Below are 26,634 nucleotides of genomic sequence, written 5' to 3' on the forward strand. Positions count from 1 at the left end.
CGAGAAAATTTTCAAAACTTAATGATGAATTCAAAACAGTAACGAAAGCCAAGCTGTCATCAGGATCACACTGCCAACGGAGCTGAAGTAAATGTATCCATTGAATTTGATTAATGCACAAAAGTAGCTTCCAAGACAGTACACACCCATACCAATTAGGAACAGCGTACCTGTCTGAAAGAAGTTTTAAAAAAGACGATATTTTCCACAAAATGTTTCTCTCTCGTTGTTGAACTGTACTCACTAAATTAGGTCGTCGAGTCAGCGGCACTACCATCAAAATCAATGCGTGTACGTAATTAATTTGACTTGCCAAACGAAATGTTTATCAAAGTTGGATAGTTTACAGTTTTCCACGAAAACCGTAAAAATAATTGCAAGGGCGCCGCTCAGTCCAGCCCATCGATGGAAAATCAACGTTCGACCAATTTGCAACAGATCAGCCATTGAAATTTCGTCAATCAATATTGAAATACCAACGAGAAAGGAACAAATAAGTCGAAATTGTTCCTTTGTTCAGCGATGTGAATGAGACAAGTCGTAATTTTGGACTAAAAATCATAATAAATTGAAGCGGCATCCGTATTTTACGAAAAATTTACAACATCCTCCACGAGACTCCGAGATAATTCACAATCAATATGAAGCAACAAAAAACAATTTCGTTTGATCATGAAGTGTAAACAGGCGGAATAAAATATCGTGCCCATTACGAAATATGCAAATGGCAGAAAAATCATGATTTATGACTTCCTAGGTCAAACTCAAACACAATCCAAATGCTCAGCGTGAAGTATAATTAAATTTTGAATATAATGGTAATCGTCTTTATTTTTTTTTTGGGGGAATCGGTACATTGACTTTTCGTGAGTGGGCAAAAGCTATTTTTACACAGCAACAACTTCAATTCTCGTTCTTTCGCCTGATAATGATGTGCGGTTCATTCACTTTTGAATAAAACATTATGTGATTCATTCTGTGATTATTACAGCAGTAGCACCCCAAGCCCTTTCACATTTCGTCGGCATTCTCAGAACATTTTAATTACTTACTTACGTGTTTTTCACTCAAAAACCCACTTGCGTGGACAGTTTTTGCTAGATGGAAATGAATGCGTGACGCAGCGTTACGATAACGAGTGAAAGTTGAGTTTTCACTCAAAGTTCAAATATATGATGAGTCTCGAGTCGAGACTCTCGACAGTAAGTTAACTTTGTACAGTTGAAATCGTGATTTTTTTTAAGTTAACTGAAGCATTTTCCATGTGAATTTTACGAGTTGACTGAATAATTGAAAAACAGTGCATTTTGATCATTTATGTAAAATTGCTAAAAACCCAATAGAAAATCCAATTCCATTTGCATCCGTTTCACATTCAAACGGTTGAGTGAAAACACGAAACGGGCGAGAAAATCCACTCAAGTTTGAATCCACTTGACCGAACGAAGGGTGGAAAAAATATGTTCAATGGTAAAAGTGAAAAGCAAGTTGTTGAATGCGGACGCATATACAACGCAGTGTTTTTGGGAAACGAATTTTTTCTTCTCGATACAATTCATTCATAAAGTAATTTGGATTTGAGGTTTCATCAATCCATTAAAAGATCAAACGTAAAATTCTTCGAATTAATGGTATTTTGAAGATTTAGTTCAAAAACTAACCGTCGACTCGACCTTTTCGAACAAAAGATAGCGAGAGTGAAACGCATTTAGTTAGTGTTAACAGTTTTATTGCTGTATAAAAAACGAAGAAGATGGGGAAATTGTTGCAAACTGTTGCTGCGATGGCATGTCTGAAATCATTGCTGATGATTTTTAATATGGCATTTTGGGTGAGTAATTTTAAACAGAAAAAATTGCTGTTCGCATTAAAATGCAATTAAAGTAACAGTAATAGCATTGAATTGCTGATAAAAGATAATCCGTGCGACGTGGAAAAGTGGCAGTGGGCCGCATTTGAAACAACTGTATCACATTCCTGCTCATTTATTAGCGTTGTTTTCAACAATATCGATTTTTTCGCGTCTGACGTCTATCCACATTCCAATGTGTATGTTTGATACAAACCCATTGAACGCAACTGTATTACATTGTGTCGACATTAGTTCTTTTTTCTCCTCACACTTATTGTTATTGAAATTTGTTTTCACAGGCATCGGGTTTGGCGATTTTTTGTGCAGGCATTTGGATGCAAGTTGAACTACACAAATATTTGGAATTGAATGTTGAATATTCCAATGTGACTCCATACATTCTGGTTGGCACGGGTGCATTTATTCTGCTTGTCAGCTCGTTGGCTTGTTGTTGCACCGTTAAAGGTCATCCATCGTTACTGTATACGGTAAGTGTGTGTATGTGTGTATGTGTGTGTGTCTGTGTGTGTGTGGGCGAAACGGAAACACACGTTACATTTTACGTCCAATACAAACTTTTATATTAAAAATGTCAATAACGTTTCATGTTCAAAATTGTAGTACGGTGGCTTTTTGGCATTTATTTTATTCGTTGAGCTATGCATTGCTGCTTCCATGTACGCCTACAAAGACCGTTTGGCTGATGGTTTCGATAAGGGGCTCGAAGATGCCATGCGTACCAACAGCATCGACGATCCACAACGTACCATTGACTTCAATTGGATGCAGCGTACAGTAAATATTTATTCAATTAATTATTTATTCTCATGTGAATTTTATGTGTTTGTTACGATGAGCGTTGGGCCTTGTTGATGCTCCGAAAAACGGAAATGTCAATATTTACATGGATTACTACGTAAAGAAGAAAATATGTTTTTCTACTTGTTTTTTTTTCCTTCTCTCACAAGTTACAATGCTGTGGAAATCATGGATACGATGACTGGAATAAATTGCCACGAGAGATGCCCATTCCAAAGTCTTGTTGCAAAATACCCAACTGTAATGCTCAAGATGAAACTCAGATTTACACTGAGGTACCAAATGATGCTAGAAAATACGTGACCTTTCGCATTTGTTTTCGTTATTCAAATGATTTGATTCAATTTTTTTTCGATTTTCACAGGGATGCTATGATAAAGTGAGCGAATTGATCGACAGCAATATGTCATTGATATTGGCGGCTGCAATTTTGGTGTCGCTATTTCCAATAATCGGAATTGTATTAACGTGCAGTATGGCTAAAAATATCACCAAAACCAAATACGAGCAAATGGCTTAAGAGTGATCGCGCCGCAAGTAATGCGTTTGTGCCCACTAGTGTTTTATTTAGGTTTATTCAGAAGAATCTTGATGTGCTTTTTTCTAAAAAAAAAAAAAAACTATAAATGTTGAGGCTTTTATAAATTTTATTATCAAATTAAATGGATTTATTTTATGCGTGTTGTAAGTGTTGCATCGCCTGACCTTATACCAAATTGATAGGCTTTCCAAATCAAATCAAGTGTCTATGATAGAAAAACAAACAAGAAATCTCATTGAATTTTAAAGAAAAACTCTAACTACAGCTAGAAACTCACTGTTTTATCATAATTGCACCATTTATCATTTTTCAATAGAAATTAAATACTTATGGATGTGATTTTAAATGAAATTGTATTGCCAACTATTTTTTGCAATATTGTAACTCCAATGAAAAAACATTTAGGATAAACCATGAAGCAGTTCAAAAGACAGATAGTTCCAAAATCCTGCACAAGGAATGAAAATTAGGTCCAAAATATTATAAAAATATCAAAGCCATATCGTGTATTTATTATTATGATATTTATTTTGAAATATTGAGAAATAAAGCGTACCTTTATCATAAACCTAAATTGACTGTGTTTTTTTTAAATCATTAGGTCATCGGGTGACAGCTAAGACCAGAAAAAACTTAAATGACTATCGAAACGAATAATCAAACCAAGAGTTTAGTTCTTAAAAAGGTTTTATTTCTTTACCGTCTGTTCACATTTCAAAAGAGTCTGAAATTTTCGAAATGACTTCGAGTAGGGCGATTTCAATTGTAAGGGAGATGGTCTAGTTATGAGACGGGTTTTGTTTTAGATTTAAAAAAAATTCTGTGGCTTTCAAAAATGGAAAGTTAGAGTTCTATCATGTAGCTTATGTCCAGACGCAAATTTTTTCCGATGAAAGTTTATTGATTCCAGTTACTCGAAAAAAAATTTGACCAATTTTGTGAGGGCTATTTTTTTGGCCCCAAAAAAATTTTGGTCCAGTTATGAGACACCCAGAAAAATTGAATACAAGTGAATAAATATGAAGGAAACTCATCATAAAATGTTCAAATATTATTCTTTATTTATTATAAAGGCCTTCAATGGCTTAAATATAGAAAATTGGGCCTTTAATGGCCTTACATGCTTCAAAACGGACATGGTTTCCGGAAAAGTCAATTCAGCACTTTCCATCGGTTTTCGTCCACGATTCGACTTTGGTTTTGGAGTTTTGCCTTGTAGAGGGCCAACCGCATCCAAAACCGACGAAGTGTTGCTTGCAAGAGACATTAGTGACACCGAGCTGGATAGTTCAGAGGGCTCAGATGTTAACACCTCTTCTTCACGACCAACAGGATCAATGGCATCGTTGAAAACAATACGTCGCTGGATGTCTTCGGTGATATCAGCATCAATAGCCACTTCTATGTCATTTTGTTCAACGGCTTGGACAAAGTCAGGGTCAGTAAAGATGTCCGGATTATATGGAGCAATGCCCGTTGCAATGAAGCTTTTTTGGAGGAGACATGGCTGAAAATCCGAGAATATTAGTTAAAATACAATTGTAATTGCATATAAATGCGTTTTGACAACAAAAACGACGAAATATGACGTTTCTATATGCTTTCAGTGCAAAATCTAGAGTGTCTCATAACTGGGCAGCACGGTGTCTCATAACCGGATCGAGACGCCATTTTGAACATTACTCACAAAAAAATTTCCACAACCCATAATCGAACAATCCGAACTAGAATCACAAAATATAATCAAAATACAACATTTTAATGCATTACACTCACCTTTTTAACTTGATTTTCACAAAAAATTGGCACTATGAAAAATATTCCAAATCCTTTTTTCACACGATTTTCAACACGATGTTTGGTGCGTATACAAGCAATGCGTCTATTCACTTCCGTGTTCGCCTAAAAACTGGCGGACATCAAATAAAGGACATTGACAGTTCTCATACCAACATTTCCATAGCATATGAGAGAAATAATTGACTGTCTCATAACTGGCGCTGTCTCATAACTAGACCATCTCCCTTAGATTTTATGTATTCGTTTGGAAGAAAAAGAAAAAAATTCTCTGAAAGTAGTCAAACCTTGAACGTTTCAAAATAAAGGAAAAATACCGAAAAATTTTCTCGATAACATTTTATTTTTCCTTCTACTCATTAAATTCATGTTGTAGAATACAATGGCTCCTAAAAATAACTGTTACAAATTGGATTAAAATCTATTTAAAATTTGCATTTAAAAATTACGCATCTTTTCTTCATCTTCTACTCTTCATGATTGGACCGTAAAATAAAAAAAAAATTTAAAATTTCAAATGGAAAACCAAAGAAGAAAAAAAAACAGCACATGCAACAGGTTTTTCCTCTATAGCATCGTTATAAAATTGTCTCTTGTGTAAATACATTTAGTTTTTTTTGTTTTTCAGAAAGTGTCTTAATGCTAAAAAGTGGATTTAATTTTCTCTGTAAATTTTTTTCGTACATCACACGTGGATTTATCTCTTATGAATTCATTAATTCGCTTCACTTACAAACAAGAAGTATTTATTATTTAATCACACACCGTGCGGTGTTTTAGTCAATGTAAAAAAAACGGAAGAGCTGGGAGTGTTGTGGTGTGACACCATGGTCTCGAGCACAACAAATTAAAAAAATGAAAATGGAAGAATTTTCGTCAAATAAAAGTAGTAGCAGAATCATTATTATTCCACTGAACAAAAGAATAAACATAGGAAAAAAATGACTCAATAGAAAGATGACCAACAAAAGGGAGGAGCATAAACATGAATAATAATTTGCGAATGTTCGAAGTTGAAAAGAAAATTCAAAATAAAGAGAGGAGTGGTTGATTTTGTGTGTTAGCTGGCTGTCGAAAAATAAAAACGGATATCTCTTCGGATGGTTTCGATACGGATAAAAAGAATAGGGTGCTTTTTATTTTTCTGCTTAAATCTTAGTTTACAATGTGCGCATTGGGGCTCCTTTCTCTCATCTCATCTCATTCGTTAGAATATCGTTATTTAATTGCATGCGTAAATAAATCTAAGTCTTATCGCATAAAAGTGGGCTTAAATCAAAAGAAAATTATGAAATTTAAAATTTAAAATAAAAAATAGAAATACGATTTAGTTTCTCGCTTCATTGTCTCGTTGCACATGAAATATAGAAAAGAAATAAAAAGAAAACTCGCGCTTCTATCCGACACGCAAATGATAATATTTAAATAGAATTAGAAATTGGCACATGTCACTGTCAAATTTTTGTTTTCTCTTTCTCTCGATTGTTCTGTGTTTGTTGAATAACGGTAATCCTCGCTGTATTTCTTCTTCTGGAATTAAATTGACAAGTCTGTTTGAACATGTTTGGCCATGATATACATATATATATGGATCCAATTCAAAATTAGTTTTGCAAATTCTTCAAATATTGAAATTTCCAACTGTACTGTTAAATTTCGGATAATCGACAAAAAAAAGAATTCTTTCACCGTTTGCGTTTCGATTGATCGATCGAATTTCTATTTGTTTCGAATAATTTCGGTATATTTGGCACAATTTGATTATTATCTGCGTTTTTGTCAATTTTTTTTTTGTTTGTTTTAATATGCACTGAATACTCTTCAATCCAAAATTCCGTGCTTGTCTTTCGGAAAATACATCACACCTAACGCCAATTTATTTAATGTTTAATACGATAATATTCTTAAAATGGAAATGATATTAAAGCTAGTACATTTACAAAAGAAAGTGTATTATTTGTAGAAGAAAGAAAGAGAAACTCCCTTGCCATTTCATGAAAATCGTCATTATTTTTCGCATGCTATTTTCATATGTATGTTTCAGAATATGCTTTTTTCGGCGGTGTTTTTTTTTCTTCTGTTTTCATAGTTAAAAGATGAATGTAAATATTTACAAGTAAGCTAATTAAACAAAAATTTATAATATTTATATATGTATATTGTCTATTCGATAAAATCTGTTGTTGTTATCATTTTTTCTGTCGTAAAAAGAGTTCATTGTGCGTATTGCAATGTTTAAAATCAAGCGATTATATTCTTAAGCTAAAGGCTACACTCAAATTATTATGTAGGGAAGATCGAAATGCAAGCACTTGTTGCAAGCAAGAAATAAATATAGTTAATTTTTCCTCCACGTTTCCGATTCGCTTTTTTTTTGTTTCATTGAATCGTGCTTATTCCATTTTTCTTAGATCGGTAGCCATCGGGCTGGTGCGATCACCTTTATCGGAATGGTGCGATGGATAATCGTCCATGTGTTGTGATTGCGGTGAATGTGGTTGGATCAAACGGATTGTTGTTAGTCCATTTGAGTTTCGGATCAATCTATGAATGAAGAGAAAAGACTACTATTAAAATCCAATGAGATCATTCGACTTTTGGGTTTGAATTGTTTAATCTGAGCGAAGAAAATGTGACAACACTTACGGATAGCAGTCTGGATTTGATGTTCGGCCACTGGTGCTCAAATCGGTTGGCTGGTCGTCCATGTCACTTTGCGACGATGAATGCGACTGTGGCGGTGAGCTTCGGTCAGGTACAGTTGATGTGGTTAAATAATGAAAGGCACCGTTTAATGCGTGAACGCGTGGCGATGATGGCGGCGCTTGTTGGTGGAGCAACGATTGCACATTCAGATGTGCACCCATTTGGGTGGTACCGTTGCTGTTGCCGTTGTTGTTACTGCTTTCATTCACTTTATTGTTCAATGTTTGATTTGACGAAGCTGGTGCCGGTGGTGGTTGCTGACGTAAGAGGCTAATGTTTTTGATTGATTTCAATTCGGTTGGATTACGCAAAAATCTGCAGAAGAGAACAAAAGAAACGGTATTTAATAAAATTTACACCGGGAATGCAGTTGGTTTTAATGCAATTGTATGGCACTTACTGGTAGCAATGGCGTTCGCCTTGAACTTTTCGCAAAATGTTGACACGGTAGTAGTAACGGAGAGCACGTGACATTTTATCGTAGTTCATTGAGAGATGGTTCTTTTGAATGCCCCACAATTTGGCCAAGCCAGCTGGATCAACGATTTTGAATACGCCGGTCTCTCGGCATTTCCATGCAATGAAATTACTGTAACGTTGAGCTGCATCATTCAACAATTGTTGCAAGAAATCCCAAAGTAATCGTCCATCTTGAAGAGAAGAATGAAAAAGAAGGTTAAAAATTGACCGAAAAATGTTTCCAACGGTTGAATCGATCAAGATCAACTAGATGGTTAAATCTTGACTCAAAGCTATCGATTATTAAAAAACCTGTCTACTTACTTGTATTTGGTTCTGGTGTGTCTGGGAAAAATTCACGTTTAACTGGGGCAAAATTGCATGGAGTGGTTGGAGCCGATGAGCTACCGCTGCTCAATCCGCTGCTGCTACCGAAATTGTCTTGATGATGCATTGACCACGAGCTAACAACATTCGAGATTTGCTGGGACAAACTCAACGAAGCGGATGCATCTTTGCACAATGGTGTCAATGGTGGACTGGATTGGTGTTGATCCACTGTGATTTGTGGTTTTTCCGAGTAGCTATCTTCATCGGAATCGGATTGATTGCTGCTGCCAGCACTTGTTGATGCATTTTGTTGGAAGGCTTGTGCTTGTTGTTGCAACATTTCCTGTTGTGGTGGACTGCGACCCTGTGAATCGACCGACGGTGCTGGGCTGAGTGTAACCGAATTTGATTGCATCAAATGTTGAATGTGGGCTGGATGAAATGGGCTGTCTGGCGGTGCCAATATCGACCAATTCGGTGTTGGCGGTTGGCTGTGTGGTGAAAATGGATGATAGCGACTGGTTGGTGTGATTGGGCTGTTGGGCAGATTTTTGTGCATCATCTGTGACTCTTTGACAAGCATCTGTAGCACATTGTGTAAGACATCGCCAGCGCCAGGAATTCTTTCAGCCAAATCGTTCTTTGTCAGCAGGCACAATGCTTTGCCATTCATTAGAAAGAGATCCATTTCGAATTTTGGCAAATCAAATTCACGTTCGCAAAACTGCAGGAATATGGCAACATCGTCGCGATTCCACACACGCGGATCGGTCGGCAATTGCGGTGGCAATTGTGTTTTAAGTTCAGCCAATGGGCTAGATGGTGCTGGATAGCGCCACAATAAATCTTGTGCAAACATTCCGATTGGTGGTGGAGCACCTAGGGGCGGCAATGGGATCGGTAATAACTTCATTATCTGTAATGAAATGAGAAAAAAAATTACAAACAACGAAATCCATTAGACAAAATTGCAAAATAATTCAAAATATTATTACAAGAAAACAAAAACAAAACGAAAAAATAAAATAAAAATGAAAAACAATTGATTGAGTTGTTTCAATGTTCTGTGATGCATGCAAATGATATCCGGCCGATCGAGTTTTAGCGGAAATTCGCTTTTTGTACCGTGATTTCTTGTAGCGTTACACATAACGATTGCGATTTGAATGGTTTTCTTTATTTTGTTGCTTCAGTTCGAATGGTTTTTAATACGGTTGGTGTGTTGGGCGTCACGCGGGGATGGATGGATGGATAGATGGGTGAGAGCTATAAAATTCGTGCGCTCTGTCGCCTATGCAAATCATGAGGAATTCCTCGAATGTAAAGTGCGACAAACAATAAACTCGTTTAAAGCCGAATATAAAGTTTTGCGCGGTGCCAAGTTTGTGAGAATGTTGTTACGAAAGTCAATCCGAAAGGAGAGCGTTTTCAATGCAATATTTTTTCGTTTAACTCTGCTCATTGTACGAGATGAGAAGCAGAGCCGATTCTTTCGACGATATGCTCGTTTGCCATTTAACTGTCTTTTGTATATTTCGCTTTATTATTACACAAGCGTGTGCAGTGTTCGCGCTAAGCGAGAGAGAGAGAGAGACAGAGAAAAAAACAGGAAAAGACACTCAAAAACTTGAACTACTTTAACTGTACCATTTATCGGGTGATTTCCTTTGTCTCTTGGATCAAAATTATACGCTTACAATCCGCCCGATTAAAATGGTGCGAATGCAGTGAAGTAAGACAAACAGTGAGACGATTCGGGCAAACCATATTGAATCTCTTTCACTCTATTTCTTCTCGTGCATACACACACGCTCGCAAAACTCTTCACTCGCTGTTTTTTTTCGTTTGTTTCAAAAAAGAAAAAAAAATATTATGTGAGCGCGCACACACTACAGACACTCGGAACTTTCAGCAACCGATTACGTAGTTGATGAAATATATAGCGCGATACAGAAAAAAAAATGCACACACCGTTACCATAACATGCTACACCTTACATAATCGATTTCGATTACTTTTATTTCTTTTATACGCCAAGCATGTTAGCGCGCTATGAATGTGATCCGAAGTAAGCCAAACACGGAATGAGCTACAAAATATTTTTTTTTCGCTCACATGAGAGCAAGAGACGAGTCATATCTCGTTTATTTGGCCAGATTTTCTTCTGATTTATTTTTTTTTCTATTTGATTTTATTATTCTCCATTGGATTTTGCAGCTCAGGCTCTTTGTTGATTTATAATAATGGGCGGTTTAGTCATATGTGTTTTTTTCTCCTTTTCTTTTCTTCTTGCGTTTATTTCTTTCTGTCGACAGTTTACACACCTGTTTCATTAGTGTGCTGTAAAGATGATGACAAGCGTGCGATATTATTTCGGAATTTGGTATAGCAAGAGAGAAAGAAAGAAAAATATCTATGTAATCGACTGTGCGATTGTTGTAACGATTCGGAACGCGTACACACACACACGCTCACGGTATAATTACATCAGTGTAGCCAGTTTTCACTATTATTTTCATTTACTCGAGCATGATTCATCTTGCGAAATCACATTTGATTCGCATTTGTACGGCTATTGATCAGCCGCGAGTACTTTCGCCCCGTTTGTTTGGCAATCATCTGGTTGTAGCGTGTAACCGTTGTTGTTGTTGTTGTTGTTGTTCTTTTTTTCTTCTTCTTCAATAAACATTGGAGCAGCGAGTAAACATTCGTGCAGCCAGTCAGATTTAGCTGCTGACGAGACGAACAATATCAATTGGGTGATTTAATGGCAATCAACGGCGTGATTCACGTTCGCAATTTGATCCGATCAACAAGCCGACCATGGCTGCACAAAATATTGTCGTTAACATTTGTTTAATTAGTGGAAATGAAGTTTAGTCGACATAATTCTCTTGAAGAGGCCAGCTCACTCGGGTAGCATCAGCAGCAGCTGTCTGTCGCTTGTTTAAACTTGCAATTGCAATGAGCGTGCAATTTTTTTTTCTTCACTTCTTTTTATCGATGATTCGATCATAAACGAATTCAAATGCAAACATAAACATATAAAGTGGATTGATGCGATAAATCCGACAAGATTTCGTAGAATGTCAACGTTACAGTCTCTCCGCGAAACAGACACAAACACTCGATTTAGTAAACAGATGAAAGGAAAAACAAACGGATTAATTGCAAGTTTCAATTGCACAAATACACGCCGTATTTATGCTTAGGTCGGTGATCAAATGATAACCGATTTCAATTTATGCTTAATAAAGTGTGCACAAGAGCAAAAAAACGAAGAAACAATCAGATCATTGTGTGTGATGCTGAAGCATCAAGTCATTCCGGTTCGAAATCAACCGTTCATAATTTGTTCAGTTTCGAATTTCCCTTTGGATGTGCTTCGCTGTGAATCTCTCGACTACTCTCCGAGTCGCATCTTGTCTCTGTCGATTCGTTACGTTCATCGTTTGTGATTTTTTTTCCCTTCATTCTGTAACGTTCGATTGCATTGTGTGTGTGTGTGTGTACTTTGATTTGGTCCTACCAAGAACCACGTCAATGCATCCACACAGCAAGAGCATTGTTCTATTTGGTCGTTTGTGTTCCTGTATTCAAACAGAAATTTATGTAATTAATCATCCATAACTACACAATACACCGGCTACGATTCCACTGGTATGCCATAGTCTCTTTTGCTTCTTTGCCTTTTGTCAATTCCATTTTTTTTTGTTCCAACAAACAAAATCCGAATTCATGGCGTACGAAAAATGAAACGAGAAGACAACAACAACGACAACGAAAGAAGAAGAAAAAACTGACTGGAAACACACAAAGAAATAGAAGAGCGCATCCACCAGCAACAAATGGTCATTATTTTTTATCGGGTTCGAGAGCAAGGAGCATAGAAGATGCTTTTAATTATTAACAACGAAAACTATGCACATCCAAAGAAAGAAAAAAAATATGAAGAAGCTGAAGAGGAGTATAAAACATAGAAAATCGATTGAATTTACTATACGCTGTGCTGTGTGCCCTGAAGAACTTTGAAAATTTATATGCACGAACGGACAAAAAATATGTGTGTAGTTTTCAATTCAAACGAAATACCAGCAGCAATGCAACAATGAACCCGACACAGATACACATTGTATCATTGCAACATTACAATTTCGTTGTTGTGTTTTTTTCTGCTCTCTTCAGATCTATTTCCATTGGATTTGGATTTATTTTCTCTTCATCGCATCTATACCTGTTGCTGGTGGATTCCCTTTTTTTATGGGCATTGCAATCGATGCAATGGAAAGGAGAGAAAAAAAACGATGAAAATCATAAAATTTGTATATGCTGCACATAGCCTGCAATACATATTACGTACATTGTTGCATCGACACGGGGTTATAATTACATTCACCATACAATCATAGAGAACACGAAGCATAAAACAAAAAAAAGAGTTTAAATATCAATTGGAATTCGTGAAGGTACAAGGAAAAAAAATCGAATTAATTTCCATCGAGAGAAAGAGATATTTCTCTGGAGCGAATAAACAAAATGGAAAACATATTAGATCGTTTCTGGTGCATAATGAGTTGCTGATGATGGTGCATAATATATGTTGATAAGAAGAACGGCTGATTGCGCCGCTTTTCAATTTTCCACCCGTTTCGGACTAGAAAAATTTAATTACACACGCTTTTTTTTGCGTGAATCAATCATTCGATTGGATTTTTCTTCGTCAAAATGAGATTGAATGGATGGATGTTGAAGGAAGGTTGCTGGCATATTTAATGATCACAAATTAAAAGAAAAAATTGTTGGAAAAACGAAGGAATTCATTAGCTGCAGCAGAAGCATCGCGGTGAATATTTGCTTTGTGTGTTGATATGTAGTAGGAAAAAAAATGGTGTGTTGAATCTCTGGTTGATACTTGTTTTCGATCCTGATTGTACTAATTAGTTGATGTTGCATTCGTCGATCGTTTTTTTTTTCGTTCACGGTTCAACTGATGAACTCTGTGAGGTGTGAGACTAGGCGATGGAAACGCATCGAAATGACCATAGCGAGCGAGTGAGTGCGCGAGAGAGAGAGAGAGTGGGAGAGAGAGAGAGCAATAAAGAAAAAGGTGAAAACCACACGGAACGGAATGGAGAGAAGAGAAAAAAAACACTCGACTAATTTTACATCAATCTTTTCGTTGTTTTTTCATTCTCTCTCATCTCTGTTGCACTTCGATCTCCGTTTTGGTTTTCGTTTATTATGATGGCAGCAGTTCCACAACACACACGTACGGTTCTAATCGACGGTGGCCATCGACGAGCGAGAGAGAGAGAGATAGACGGATATCGAGTGATGCATTGAACTTTGTAATAAGCCAAGTGAAAAAAGTTAATGCTATTCTAGATTACCCAGACCAAACCATATCCATCAAGCGAGTGGCATTACGTGAATCACTTGCATGCTATAATCATATATCGGATAGAAACATGATAGGCAGTCTTGTGGTGCATTGGGTCACTTTGAAAATGGTGTGAGGCAAGCGAGCGACAGAGATTCAAAGGATAGAGAGAAAGAGCGAGCGAGGCGAGAGGAGCGATGATGCGGTTGATCGAAATCAAAACATAATTGTATATTGATCAGTCTAGGAGTTTGCGGTTCAGGAAATATGATATTCGATCCAATAATTTCTATTTCTTATTCTGACCGAACCGAGTCGAAAGAGAGAGAGAGAGAGAGAGAAAGAAACCAAGCGCAACCGATATTTAAACAGCATCGATGTTCAATTTATTCTCGTGTCAGCGACCAATTTAATATTTGTTCTTGCTGCCGTGAATATGCGGCGGTGCATAGAGAAACAGTATTTCAATCATTGCAGTGGCAATAAATTACATATTACAAAAAAAACCAACAAGGTGATGTACAGCGAGCGCACAGCACTACGAAATGCCACCAAATCAGCAACGTACAGCAGCACGAATCGCTCAACGTGTAGTTCGCTAATTTTTATACGTGAGTTTTTTTTTCTTCTGCTTCTTCATCGTCACACAGTGAGCAGAGCGCTCTGGGATGCTGTTTGTATTTTACCAATGTTGATCAACTCTTTCCTGCTTCGCTGAAGAGGACTTTGGTGACTTGCATGGTCAAAGAATCACACGCTATTTTACTGTTTTTGCTGTTTTGCCGAGCTGCTTGTCTCACAAAGAATGCAAAAAGGAAATAAAATCGCACACAAACAGAACAAGAAGAAAAAACAACAACAACAGCAAACGGCAACAACAACGTATTTAAACTTGAGAGAGCCAAACCGACCAAACACGCAAAGAAAGGAACAAAATGGAATGGCAATAACGACCAACGTGAACCGTATGTGAAGAAGTCGATTGGCCAATGCGCACAGCAAATGAAGCAGGAAAAGAACAAGGAATTCGATGGTTAAGTGTCTCTCTGTCTCAAAAGACCACGGAATAATAACAACAAACGTGCGATGAAAGAGGATGATGATGAAGAGGAATAAAAAAAATGATGCCATACACTGTTCAGTGGTGGTGCGGCTGCTGCCGTTGCCGCTGATGCTGCTGGGCCGTAGATTTGTGTGTTGACTTTTAAATTCTCGACATGGAAACCGGTTTGAGCGGAAACAACGTTCAGAAAAATGTGTGTTTAAATTTATACACACTCCAATAAGATAAACGTGCGCGCGTGAGCGAGCAACTGCGCGCACCTTCAAGTGATCTGTAGTATTTTTCAATTCGTTTTCGACATGTAACTCTTACATATTATTCATTCGTTTCGAGTCGAGGCGTTTTTTCTTTCCTTTTTCTCCCTCTCTCTCGTGTGTGTGTGTGTGTGTGTGTATTTTTTGGTTGGTTTCTCTTTGCATTTGATTTTTCGATGATTCTTCGCTCTCCTTCGGTGCGCTTCCTCATCGCCGGTTCACGTTATCAACATCAAAAAAATGTGATTTTTTTTCCGTGGAATAAAAACGTTATATGCGATCCAAGTAAAGAGATACCATTTCATCTCGCGCGTCTCTCTCTCTCTCTCTCTCTCTCTCTCGGCATTTTTATACGTTTATTTTCTTCATTATTGTTATTACTTCTTATTCTGTTCTCGAGTTCTTTTGGTTGTTCTTGAACCAAAAAACAAAACGGTGCCCCTGTAACCCGTGTCTGTATGAACGATAGAGAAGGAGCGAGTGGCTGCGCGCATAAGGGACACAAAGAGAATGAGGAGAAAAAAAAACGTTCGTTAAAATTTATAGTCATGTTTTGATTTGGATTTCGTAAAAATTTGAAGCACTTTAACCGCATTTTATTGTGGAGAGCACTTTAAAATTCAATTCGTCGATTTTGTTTGGTTATGCGTTTCGTTGCCGCTTGATGATCTTGATGTGTGTATGTGTGCGTGAGAACAAAACGGATTGCTTGTGATCATCGATTTGAGGTTTTTTTTTTCTCTTCATTCCCCGTTCGCCGTAGTTGTTTTCTTGGTATTCTTGGTCTCTGTCGCACATTACCGGACATGCAGGTACTCGAGAGGCGTTGTGTGTATGAGCATGAAAAGGCGCAAAACGAAGGTTCACAGAGTGAGAGACAACGACTTTGAATGTTAAAATACGCATTTATACATAAAAATATTTCCATCAGCAGGTACTTCTGTGTGTGCTTAATATGCACGTAATGTTGTAAGTCGCGTTTTTTTCTTCATCTTGTTCATGTGTCTTTTTTTCTCTCTCTTCTACTTGCATCTTTCTCTTCCACATCACAGGGTTTTTCATCGTTCATCGAGCGAGTGCGCGTGCGCCCAAAGCACTTCGACGAAAATTGAAAATTAAAATTGCTTTTACGCGCGTTTATTTCTGTTTTCGAGGAAGGAAATATTGACTAAACGAGTTATGCGATGTGATGTTGAATATGTGCGAAATGAGAAACGAGTCGGTTTTTCACTGGCAATGAAAAAAAAGCAGCAACAACAACAACAACAACGGAGAGGAGAAGACGGAGACGATATATTTTTGAAATCAGTGTCGACTGAAGAGCGAGAGATGAATGTGAGAAATAGAATTGAGAGTGCATTTTATGGGATGCATCGTTGTGTGTTCTTGTGTGTTGCTGTGCCCGCACCCGACCGGTGAAAGATATTTTTCTCGCGTCAATCGTGCGCGCACGCTGCATGCGAATATCGACAACATATGTGTGCGCGCGGCCTACAGTTCGAATGGGTTGAGAGGTGCGAACCAAATTAACCGATAATTTTACAAGCAAATCAATGAGAATGTTGTTTCCGTTTTGCGTTGCAAAGGCAACAGTGGGTTTCACACCGCTTAAAATTTCTCAGAAATATCCATCAACATCTTAATTTTTTGTATCAATAGAATAACCACAATATATCAGTCCCTTGTGTATTGCGTGCATGTGCTCATCATTTAGCATGTGTCGCTCGCTCTTCTTGCTCAACTCTATTGGAAGCGATTTCCGATTTCTCAATACCAAATGAATGTAGAAGAAAAAAAAATAGAATTCTAATAAAAACCTCACAATAGAGTGTAAATGGACAATGACGCATATTCAAATTCGTGATTTGCTTGATGATTTCATTAGGAATTGTACGCCATGCACACTCATTTTTTTTCTCTTGCTCGATCGTAAACGATGTTGGAATTTAAACAAAAAAAAACACATCGATTCAATTGTGATTTGAATTGAAAATTAGAAGAAGGAAAAAATTCTCGCGACTCCAGGTGTTAATTTGGCGTGAGTTGCCGAAGCAGATCAGAAGGGAATATGCGTGTGAGAAAAAAAACGGAATGAAGCAAAACTAAATTCTGTATTCTAATCCATTTTGGTGTGTTGGCGAATGGTGCGAATTTATACACATCAATATCGTGACGATGTAATTCGATAAGGTTTTAAAAGCGATCCGATGCTCGGTTGAAGCGATTCTTAAGCCACGGTATACTTGTAACTTAGATCATTTGCACATTATCACGTCTTTTTTTTTCGCTTCCTACACACACAATGCAGCCCGGTAGCGGCCGCAGTGATGGCAGCGGAGAAAAATTAAGCACTCTCTTTCGCCTCGCCATGCCATTTTAGCGTAATGAATATTCAGAGGGAATGTGATCGAATTAAATATGCAGGCCGAAGATAGGTAAAGGAGGTACAAAGAAAAAAAATGCGCACGCTGAACAGCAACTGCAAATGAAACCGGCTGACAGTGACATTGAATCATTAATGTAGCGCCTCACAGTGGAAACAGCAGTAGCAGCAGCAGCAGCGGCGGCAGCATACCAAAACATATGAAACGAGCATGCGATCGATCGATTGCTTATTGAGTTGAATAAAAAAAACACGACGACAACGACCACAACAACACCAAGCAATCGTGCTACCAGCTCAAAAATTTAAATGACTACCATCGGATCACACGGCATATTCGATCGTCTATATAATGAATTGGTCGCGATATATCGCACACGCTAACGCCTTTCGATAGAGAAGAAAAAAAATGTGCAACCGATTTGACGCTATGACAACAACGACGACGACGAGCAAATACATGAGCTGGCTGATACCGTCACCGCTTTGTGAGCTGAAATTGTGCGATGCACGAGTCGAGCAGATCGTTTGTCAATTTTTATGTATTCAGGTACAGCAATTTAGTGGCAATCGTAAATTAACTCAAAACACGTGAGAACCGACAGCTAATTTTAAAATCAGAATCTATTTCCGCATGATCGCTGTGTGAGTGTGTATGTGTATGCTGCTGCTGAGCCGTTTTTTTCTCGTATGCTTTTGTTTTTGTTGTTCTCGTGTCGGCAGTTTTTTTCTCTCTCGACTTCTCGTTAATAAATTAAATATTGGCAACTTTACCACAGCATCACCCAATCGGTTGCGATCAAATTGAATTAAGCTGACTAATCCGTGTGCTGTCTGTTTCGTTTTGCAGATTGTTAATATCATCAGTTTTTGTGTTCCGCATATGATTGATTTACGCAATATGATTTGTTCTCTGTGGTTTTTTCGTTGTTTTTGTTGTTGACGAAATGGGGAACTAAAACTGAACGCGATGCACGAGTCAGCAAACTATCCGATATAATAAGATTCAATCGGATGATGAGAAAAGACGCTTACCGGTTATGCAGGTTTTTTTCCCTCTACAAACCTTTTTTTTCTGCTACTATTACTCGATTCCGAGTGAACGAGCGAGAATTCTGGTTTTGTTTTTTTTATTCCATGAGAAATTATCGTATCGACTAATTTATAATTTTTGATGTGCCAGCAAACAGACTCACGTCTACGTCACATTCTATGCTCTGATTGAACTGATTTCAAAATCGTACGTAACACACAGATACCGTTATTCGATAATAGCTTATTATGCGTTCATTTTTTTCTTCTCTTCGCCTAATTGGCATAAGCTAACTTACTCTATTTGCCGTGCGATCTTATTTATTGCCCAAAATGCACTTTTACTGTTCATCCATTGAAATTGAATGATTGCATTTCACATGGATGTTACTTCATCAAACACACTCGCTGCCTGGTTGCCGCCGGCCCGACTGTGTGTGTGTAAGAACGAGTTTTGTCTTTGTTTGATTTTGATGAGTGTAATATTGCACCATTTTGAAATTATAAAAGAGAATACCGCTCGTGCCGATCACGTACACCTTTGAAATAGAATTATATCGTATCATTTTTATTTCCAATAAAAACTTGAGTAAATACAAAAGAAAAGCAGAAGCAGCACAGAGAGAGAAAAAATTGTTGAACATTTAGAAAGCATACATAAAAATTATGTCACAATTGGGCGATTTGATAACGACACACTCGCACCTCAACTAACGCTAATCGACGATTTAATTGACTGGCGTTAAAAGAAAGAGAGTGAAAATAAGGCCTCAAATAACTCGCGCTTAGACAATTAAATGTAAACAAAACAGAAAAGTGGTTTCATAATTTAAATAAAGTCGACGAACGAAAAAAAAAATTAAAACAATCAATTGGAAATGAAGAAGAGTTGTATGACTGCGGCACGCGTACAAACGTGTGTCGCCACGGTGTGCTTTCACTTGCGATAGAAAGCCAACAATTGCAATGATGAAATGGCTTTGCTCATTTTTCCAAAAATTCTGCCGCAAAAATGTACATATTGATGTTCTATTTAATTACATGTGTATATGCACAAAGTGGGTTTGAAACGAAAAAAATCCGAAAATCGTTGCGAAATGAGTACGCATGCATAGCGAGTGGCGGCTTCTCTGTGCCACTATTTCTTGTTTGTACATACTGTTTTCGATGTCTGTTGTACAAATTTAATTTCATGCTCAATGAAGTTGACTGTCCTGGAATCCGTTTGCCAGCAGTCAAAATCGAAACCGAAACCGAAGCTCTTTTGCTCTTTCTCCCGCTCATTTTGTGGCTTGATTGTATTTACACAAAACGGTATTCCACCCGATCTCCATGCAGGGCATTTGCACGAAACAAGAAAAAAGCCCAAATGAATAAATGCTATTGTATGATTCATTTTCTTTTGTTTTTTTTTATCGTCAGTCCCAGTGCATCTAATCGCGCGAAGCTATGCCGCTCGCGCACATACAACGCGAAACGTAGTGAAAATATGTACGGAGAATGACGTTTGATGATGTCAGAAATTGCTTTATTATAAAATAAGCTATTTCCGTTCTCAGAAATCAGCACATTCGCGCTGTTATCTGGCTTTTCCATTTCTGTACATTTTTTTCCCCCGAACGTATCATGTGAGAGCGCGCACACGCGCCAACGATTGTGACATATTTAGATTGAGTTAAATTCGAAATTGTCAAATCTAATGGGCATTTGACTTGGCTTAACTCATTCTTGGCATTATCAAAATATGACCAAGCCATAAAAATTGCATTTGACTTAGTGCAAATGGCGATGCGATGTGAGTCAAAATGAAGTGCAGTGCAGCAATGCATCGGCGGTGGTGATGACGATGGCTGCAGTAGTGAGTGTGAGTCGAAAGAGCAAATCACAGTTTATAATTAATAATTTTCGATTTGAATGATGATATTTGGATGCATTTAACGCCAAACCGACCAATTATCTGTATAATTGCCAGTAAATACGAATCTCGTTCGTATTTTTTTTTCGTTCGGCTTCTGTGTCTGCTCGTTTCACGATACACTCACTATATCAATTGTTCCCGTTTTGTCTTCCGCATTCGAGCAAACATTCAACAACTGTGTGTGTTTATGTTGTTACGATGACGTGCTTTGGATATATAGTAAACGAACGAAATGCAAATCGTTCGGCTCTTAAAAAAGAAGGCGCACCACTGCAATCATATTAATGAGTGAAAAGAATTTAAAGAAAACTGCTACTGCCTTTTTCTCTATTTTATTATCGCAATCGAGCGCATTGTGCACAGAATTTCCACATCAAATCGAAATGTAGCTGCATTTACATTTCTCTCTCTCGTTCTTTTTCTCTTTTGGCTGCCATTGTGCATCTCTGTTGCTTGCGCCACACTTTGCTATCGCACTGCTGCTGCTGCTGCTGCTGCCGCAGTCAGTCGGGTAATTAAATTGCATTTTTTTTCTCTCGTTCAAACCAGAATTATTACATAAAGAAGAAAGAGTCTGGGCTGGCAGAGAGTGAGATGCAGTCTTAGTCGGTGCGAATGGACGTTTTGTGGGAATATTCGTTGTTGTCTTATCAATTTACTTCTGGGATTTTATTGCATGTGAATATGAGTATCACTTAATTATATTTAAGTGAAGAGCGCGAGTCGTTCTCTATCGCACTTTTGCGCTTGTTTGCTCGCTCACTCTCTGTGAGCTGATGTACTGTACGCCGATGCTGATTGCAAATGAAATGATACGATTACGGCTCAATTTAGCCTGAATGTAACGATGGCTATTAACATTTAAGGAACTTGTGTCAGAATCGCGTTTTTTGTTCATCGGTTCGGCTTTGTTTTGGTTTTCATTTCATATCATTATTATGGTGCCATCGAATCTTTTTTTTTTCAAATAATTCTATCTCTAGAGTGTGGAATAGTAGACACTTCCCCCTTTTGTTTCCTATTGTACACTACTATGTCTATGAACACGAACCAGAATTATCCACACACATGACAACAATCGCACACGACACAGCGATCGCGACATTAAGCGTGTGCCGAAAACCTCTTTCGACTATTATAAATCATGTCGAATTGATCGAGTGAGCTGGCGAATGAACGCCACGTCCAATTGACTGGAGCAAAAGAGATGCTAAATCATCGAACATACAAACGACAACATCAACCGATGAAATGAAGCGAGACCGATCGGTCCAGTTAAGTGACGAGAGCGCACACACACACACACATTCGTCGCTTTTTCCTCATCGGATTACTACTACGATCTAATCGCGCGACAGCCGGATCCAGTCGAAATAAATTTGAATACATACGACCGCATTAAAAAAAAAAAATCCTATGAAATGGGATGTGTGTGTGTGCGTGGTGTATGTGGTGATACATAGTCTTGAAACGGCATTTAAATGCTCATAATTATGTGTAAATATACGCTAGAGCTAGAGGCGAATGCGGAAATAAATGCAATAAACGCGCCCGTGCGAACACACACACACACGGTTTATACATACGCCGTTGCGTATTGCCACACTTTTGCTCACTGTCTGTCTCCCGCTTCCGCTCATGCTCTCGCTTAACGGTGTGTAAATTGCGCGAACTATATTCACCAATATCGTACAATAGAAAAGCAGTTGCACGAAAAATTGCACAATAACCTGAAAGCCTTGAAAAATACAATCGATACATTTCAATTGGCTGCCGGATTATACGCGTCTTTGTCGGTTATTCGTCTCAAAGAGGAAAAAAATCGACAACGTATATATCTTGCCGATCATTTGTTTTTGTGGCAGACGTCGCGCCATGGAATTATATTGTAATGTGCGCGCGACAAATGTGAAGCCATCACAATGCCACACCGTGTGTTATGCGGTACATGGGGCAGTCAGTCGATATTCTCTCCGTTCAAATGAGATGAACGCGAAAAAAAGAAACAATTTCAAACAGAAGCTTCTCGTGATCATCACCTTTTGTTATTTCAATGAGGCATATATGTTTGTGTCGATGTTCCGGTCTTGCAATCGATTTTTGTCATGATGCACACAGTGTGTGTGCGTAGCACGTGTCATTGATCGTGTCGGTCTTTCGTATGGTTGGTTTGACTAAGATGGCTTTAGCGTATATATACACATTATTAAATACTCATATTTTGTTGTGAGTATCTTTTTTTTGCCACTATAATGCAATTGGCTGTGCCGGTGTGGCTGCTGCTATAATTATATTTTTAGCATATTACTTGACTTTTTAAATATTTATTGTCGTGGCGTTGTGAGCATGAAAACACACATACACATCACTCGCGCTCGCTAATCCAGAAATAAATTATATATTCGTCCGTTGATTTATTCACGTGAAATAAATAACTTTGTGCTGCTGCTGCTGTCGTCGAAAATGAACGTTGTTCATTGGGAAGACGACGACGACGGCAAATAATGTCAATAGCATTTTATGCGCATTCTTCTGGCTGTTTGCTATATTGCTTCGACCGCAAATACAAATAAGAAGTGAAAAAAACGACAGCGTTGACGGCTTTTTTTAGGGCCGAATCGTATAAATAACAACGAAAAAGCAACGAAGAAAGAAAAAACAATGAAGAAACTTGCCTGAAATATGCATATTTTTGCACTTGCATTGCATGCAACTGAGAGTGAGTGAGTACACGTGTCACTCATACTACGCTCCAAAATCCAGAAATTGAACAGAGTGCAAATGCAATTTTGCACCAAAGCACTGAAGCGGGCGTGCTCTCACCACCGCACTCTTCATATCGCATTACTGCAGCTAATTGTTTTGCTATTGGCCCCATGTGAGCTCGCGCATGCGTACACACGAATTAACGGCCAAAACGGAATAATAACAGCACTTAACAACCAAAGCCAGGAAAAAAGAAGTCATTTTGACAAATTGAATTGAAGGCGCATTACTGTTTCTATTAAAGTGCAAATATCATTTCTAGTGCATTAACACACAAGTCTCGAAAACGTTTGCATTTTGTAAAAAAAATTCCCATGGATAATTTGCGCGATTTGAAAACAGCATAGGCGAGTGATGTTGAGTCACGATTCGTAAGCAACGGAAGCAATTTCTTGAAATTTTGCAATTCTTTCCATCGAAATTAATTTCACTTTTTCTTAGTAGTTCAAATGAACTGTGTGCGCATAAATTGGATTTTATATTTTTGGTTGGCTTTTATCAACGGTTTTATTCACGTTGTGACGATTTTTTTTTTCATTTTGCACACCAAGCGACAATCTAATCGATTTTATTTTCGTTTTTATTTTTGGTAAAAATATGGAAAAGTACCCATTGGAATTGAAATCAATTGAAATTGTGATTGTTTTTGAAAGAATTCACTTTCAATTGTTGTGGAAAAAAAATGCTATTTTTTCAAAAATGTATATCACTCAATCAATTTGGCGCGCCAGATTTTTAATTCCGATTTGGCAGGTTGAAGTGATGATTTACTGCAATCGGCCATATATACAATCAATGACTGCAACAGATACAACAAACAAGTCATGCCAAACAAAAATGTCAAATTGAAGTGCATTACACATACTCAAAAGTCGCACTTCTTACATCTAAGCAACTCATCGCACAAACAAAATATAATTACTTTATTATCGTTATGGGGAGACTCTGAAGAGTGCCTCTGCTTGTTGTCATCGTTTCATCTGACTTTTTATTATGAATGTTGTTGGCATGGCTTGACTTGCAATAAATTACAAGTCTTTTTATAGCTCGATTTTATATACACAAACACCAAACACCGACCAACAACAATTTTAGTAGCGCGCGCATGGTGTTTTTTTTTCTCGTCTTCTTCTTGCTTCAAATGGAAGTTGTGCAAGAATGTTTTTTGGTTAGGCACACTTGATTAAAAAAGGAAACAAAAACACGATTATCTAAATGGATTTTACTGTGTGACATTACGTCATGGAATTAAATCGCTACTTGAGACACAAGTGTTTTTCTATATACATTTGTCTGCATAGCTATAGATAAAATGGCAATCGGCGGTTTTTTTTTGTGTGTGTTTGTGTGCGGTTGCGGCAATATAATTTCACAAATGATAACCGATTGCTAACATTACCTTACCTAGAAACGGAAGAAAACTCTTGACTGATTCGTTCTAAAGGTTTTCGTTTCACATTTCAAGTGGCCAATTGATAAGAACAACCGAGAGAAAGGGAGAAATTACGACACAGAACACGTTAAACGAGAATTTTGTCCGTTTGGAATGAAAAAATTCAAATTATTGCATCTATCTTTGCACAAAATCACTACATTTCTTCCTCTCGCTCGTGGTTTCACTGCACTCTGACTACACTCTGACTGATTAATATCGCATTTCATCTAATCTTAAATCTCCTGGTGGAATGAAATAAAAATGTCCATACACACAATTCCGAAATGGCAACGCACATTCGTCTGTGTTGGCGTTTTATTGAGGCTTTTGTTATGTTTGCTATATGGCTTATAGTCATAGGAGATAATTTTCTTATCATTTTTTTTTCTGTAAAATATAAATAAAACGTATTTATGGCCGACAACAACGACGAAGACGACAAAGACGTTCAACATCGGAACGATGAAGTAGAGCAAAGCAAATGAAAAAGCGAGCGGCAGAGAGAGAGAGAGAGGATAGAGACATATCAAATATATGGTTATAGCGGCAAAGCCACTAAATTCGGTAAATGAGACAATTTTGATTGAGTGTGGGGCAAGACGAGCAATCTTGTATTTCATACTATGTATGTTCATGCTATACACTTCCTTATCAACGTTCCGTTTTGTGTGCTCGTGTGTGCTCGGTGTGGCTCAAGTGTTTGATATGATTTGTTGAACGGAAATAAATCTTTTGGAATTGTGAAACTAATTTCAATCTTTCAATAAATGTCATCTTTGTGGTAAATAAAAAAATGGGAACGCTCAGTCCAATTGGTAAGTTTGTTGAAAGTTGAGCGGTGAACTTGTGACAGTGTCACGGTGTCACGTTGGGTAGTCTCAACAAAAATGGAAATAGTATGAAGTAGATCTTCCGAAATCACACATATAAGGAAGGAGATGAAATGTAAATATTGACGTGGTTAGTGTGCGCAGTTAGCGTTATCAAACTGAATTTCTATGTACTTTGGGAGCATGCATGGAATTTGTACAGATACGCCGTCGCATCGTAATATTTCATTTCGTCTCTGTGTGTTTTTTTCTCCTCTTTCTTCGTTGAATACATTTGCCGTTGAGTGATTTGAAGACGTTTATTTTTTTTGTTCGCTCACTTTTATATAATCTGTTTGCCGTGGGTTGGATGGGATTGTTTAATTCCAGCAATTGCATCACACGGCAATTTACCGAAAAAAAAACGATTTTTTTCTTACTTGAAGACAAGAGATTTTGTTTCAAAGACGAAAGAGAGAGAGAGAGAGAAAGAGAAAAATGTTCCCGAAAAACTGGTGATTGTTATATTGTTGCATGGCAAACAATCGATGTGGGAACTATGCAACTGCAATGAATTGACACCGATTTCCAGCACCGGAATAAAAGTAGACCGAACGACACACAAAAGTCGCATTTTACAAAGAATTCGAGAGAAACGGTTTCTTCTTCTTTGCTTCTCTCTCTCTCTCTCTCTCTCTCTCTCTCTCTCTCTCTCTCTCTCTTTATTTTTGGCAAACAATGCCCTGAAAAGTCGATCGAATGACGGTAGTATACATTGGAATCGGTTTTGTTGGTCAGCTCTTTGTGATTGCCTACTTGTTCAATGAACGAATTCAATTGATCCATATAATTCGATGAAATATCAAAAAAAAAAATCGTTGTTCACTTCTCGGTTCATTCTTGCAATTCTTTGAAACTGCATTGAAATTCACTGAGAAAAAAAAGAAAGTCAAAAGAAAGGGAGTCCATTTTCGAGCGATGGCATCTAGCTGAAAAGTGGTCAACGAATGGAACAATAATATGATTGAATAAAGGGAAGCGAAGAATAAAAAAGATCAAGAAATTCCATTATATTCGGCAGGTTATTTTC

General features: G+C 37.6%; 3 protein-coding genes across 8 annotated transcripts in view; 1 reads left to right on the forward strand and 2 right to left on the reverse strand.

Annotated features, from left to right (window-relative positions):
• Positions 1-1,497: 1,497 nt before the first annotated feature.
• Positions 1,498-3,960, forward strand: LOC129565307 (tetraspanin-7-like). Of its 2 annotated transcripts, none has more exons than XM_055440043.1 (5): positions 1,498-1,831; positions 2,152-2,340; positions 2,474-2,647; positions 2,821-2,946; positions 3,036-3,960. In XM_055440043.1, the coding sequence occupies exons 1-5, from the start codon at positions 1,754-1,756 to the stop codon at positions 3,189-3,191; spliced, it is 723 nt and encodes a 240-aa protein (XP_055296018.1). In that variant the 5' UTR covers positions 1,498-1,753; the 3' UTR covers positions 3,192-3,960. The 2 variants fall into 2 exon arrangements, with proteins under 2 accessions (XP_055296018.1, XP_055296019.1); XM_055440044.1 differs by lacking the exon at positions 1,498-1,831 and adding an exon at positions 1,921-2,049 and having other exon boundaries at positions 3,036-3,959.
• LOC129564950 (uncharacterized) lies at positions 3,340-5,167 on the reverse strand. The gene is made up of 4 exons (XM_055439202.1): positions 5,162-5,167; positions 4,989-5,114; positions 4,333-4,719; positions 3,340-3,417 (listed from the first exon to the last, which is right to left on the reverse strand). Exons 1-4 carry the CDS (start codon positions 5,165-5,167, stop codon positions 3,340-3,342), a joined length of 597 nt encoding a protein of 198 aa, XP_055295177.1.
• A 166-nt stretch (positions 5,168-5,333) lies between these two features.
• LOC129565308 (ets DNA-binding protein pokkuri) overlaps positions 5,334-26,634 on the reverse strand; it is a 45,584-nt gene continuing 24,283 nt past the window's right edge. For 2 of the 5 annotated variants that reach the window (XM_055440047.1, XM_055440046.1), the window contains 4 exons: positions 8,499-9,420; positions 8,116-8,365; positions 7,656-8,030; positions 5,334-7,553 (listed from right to left, as the gene is read on the reverse strand). In XM_055440047.1, the coding sequence (XP_055296022.1) occupies positions 7,403-7,553; positions 7,656-8,030; positions 8,116-8,365; positions 8,499-9,417 (1,695 nt within the window). In that variant the 5' untranslated portion in view covers positions 9,418-9,420 and the 3' untranslated portion in view covers positions 5,334-7,402. Of the gene's footprint in view, positions 7,577-7,655; positions 8,031-8,115; positions 8,366-8,498; positions 9,421-10,475; positions 10,500-26,634 lie in introns of those variants that run through there. The other 3 variants (XM_055440045.1, XM_055440049.1, XM_055440048.1) reach the window with 3 other exon arrangements.

This window comes from Sitodiplosis mosellana, unplaced genomic scaffold (genome assembly GCF_009176505.1).
Source record: "Sitodiplosis mosellana isolate CC-2019 unplaced genomic scaffold, AAFC_SMos_1.0 Smas_scaffold_2, whole genome shotgun sequence".
Taxonomy (NCBI): domain Eukaryota; kingdom Metazoa; phylum Arthropoda; class Insecta; order Diptera; family Cecidomyiidae; genus Sitodiplosis; species Sitodiplosis mosellana.

Coding starts and splice junctions, on each gene's coding strand:
- LOC129565307 (XM_055440043.1), top strand. CDS start 1,754: ATGGGGAAATTGTTGCAAACTGTTGCTGCGATGGCATGTCTGAAATCA. Junction 1,832..2,151: donor TTTTTAATATGGCATTTTGG/GTGAGTAATTTT, acceptor TTGTTTTCACAG/GCATCGGGTTTGGCGATTTT. Junction 2,648..2,820: donor TCAATTGGATGCAGCGTACA/GTAAATATTTAT, acceptor TTCTCTCACAAG/TTACAATGCTGTGGAAATCA.
- LOC129564950 (XM_055439202.1), bottom strand. Junction 4,720..4,988: donor GTGAAAATCAAGTTAAAAAG/GTGAGTGTAATG, acceptor TCGGATTTTCAG/CCATGTCTCCTCCAAAAAAG. Junction 3,418..4,332: donor CCATGTCCGTTTTGAAGCAT/GTAAGGCCATTA, acceptor TTTCTATCATAG/ACACTTGATTTGATTTGGAA.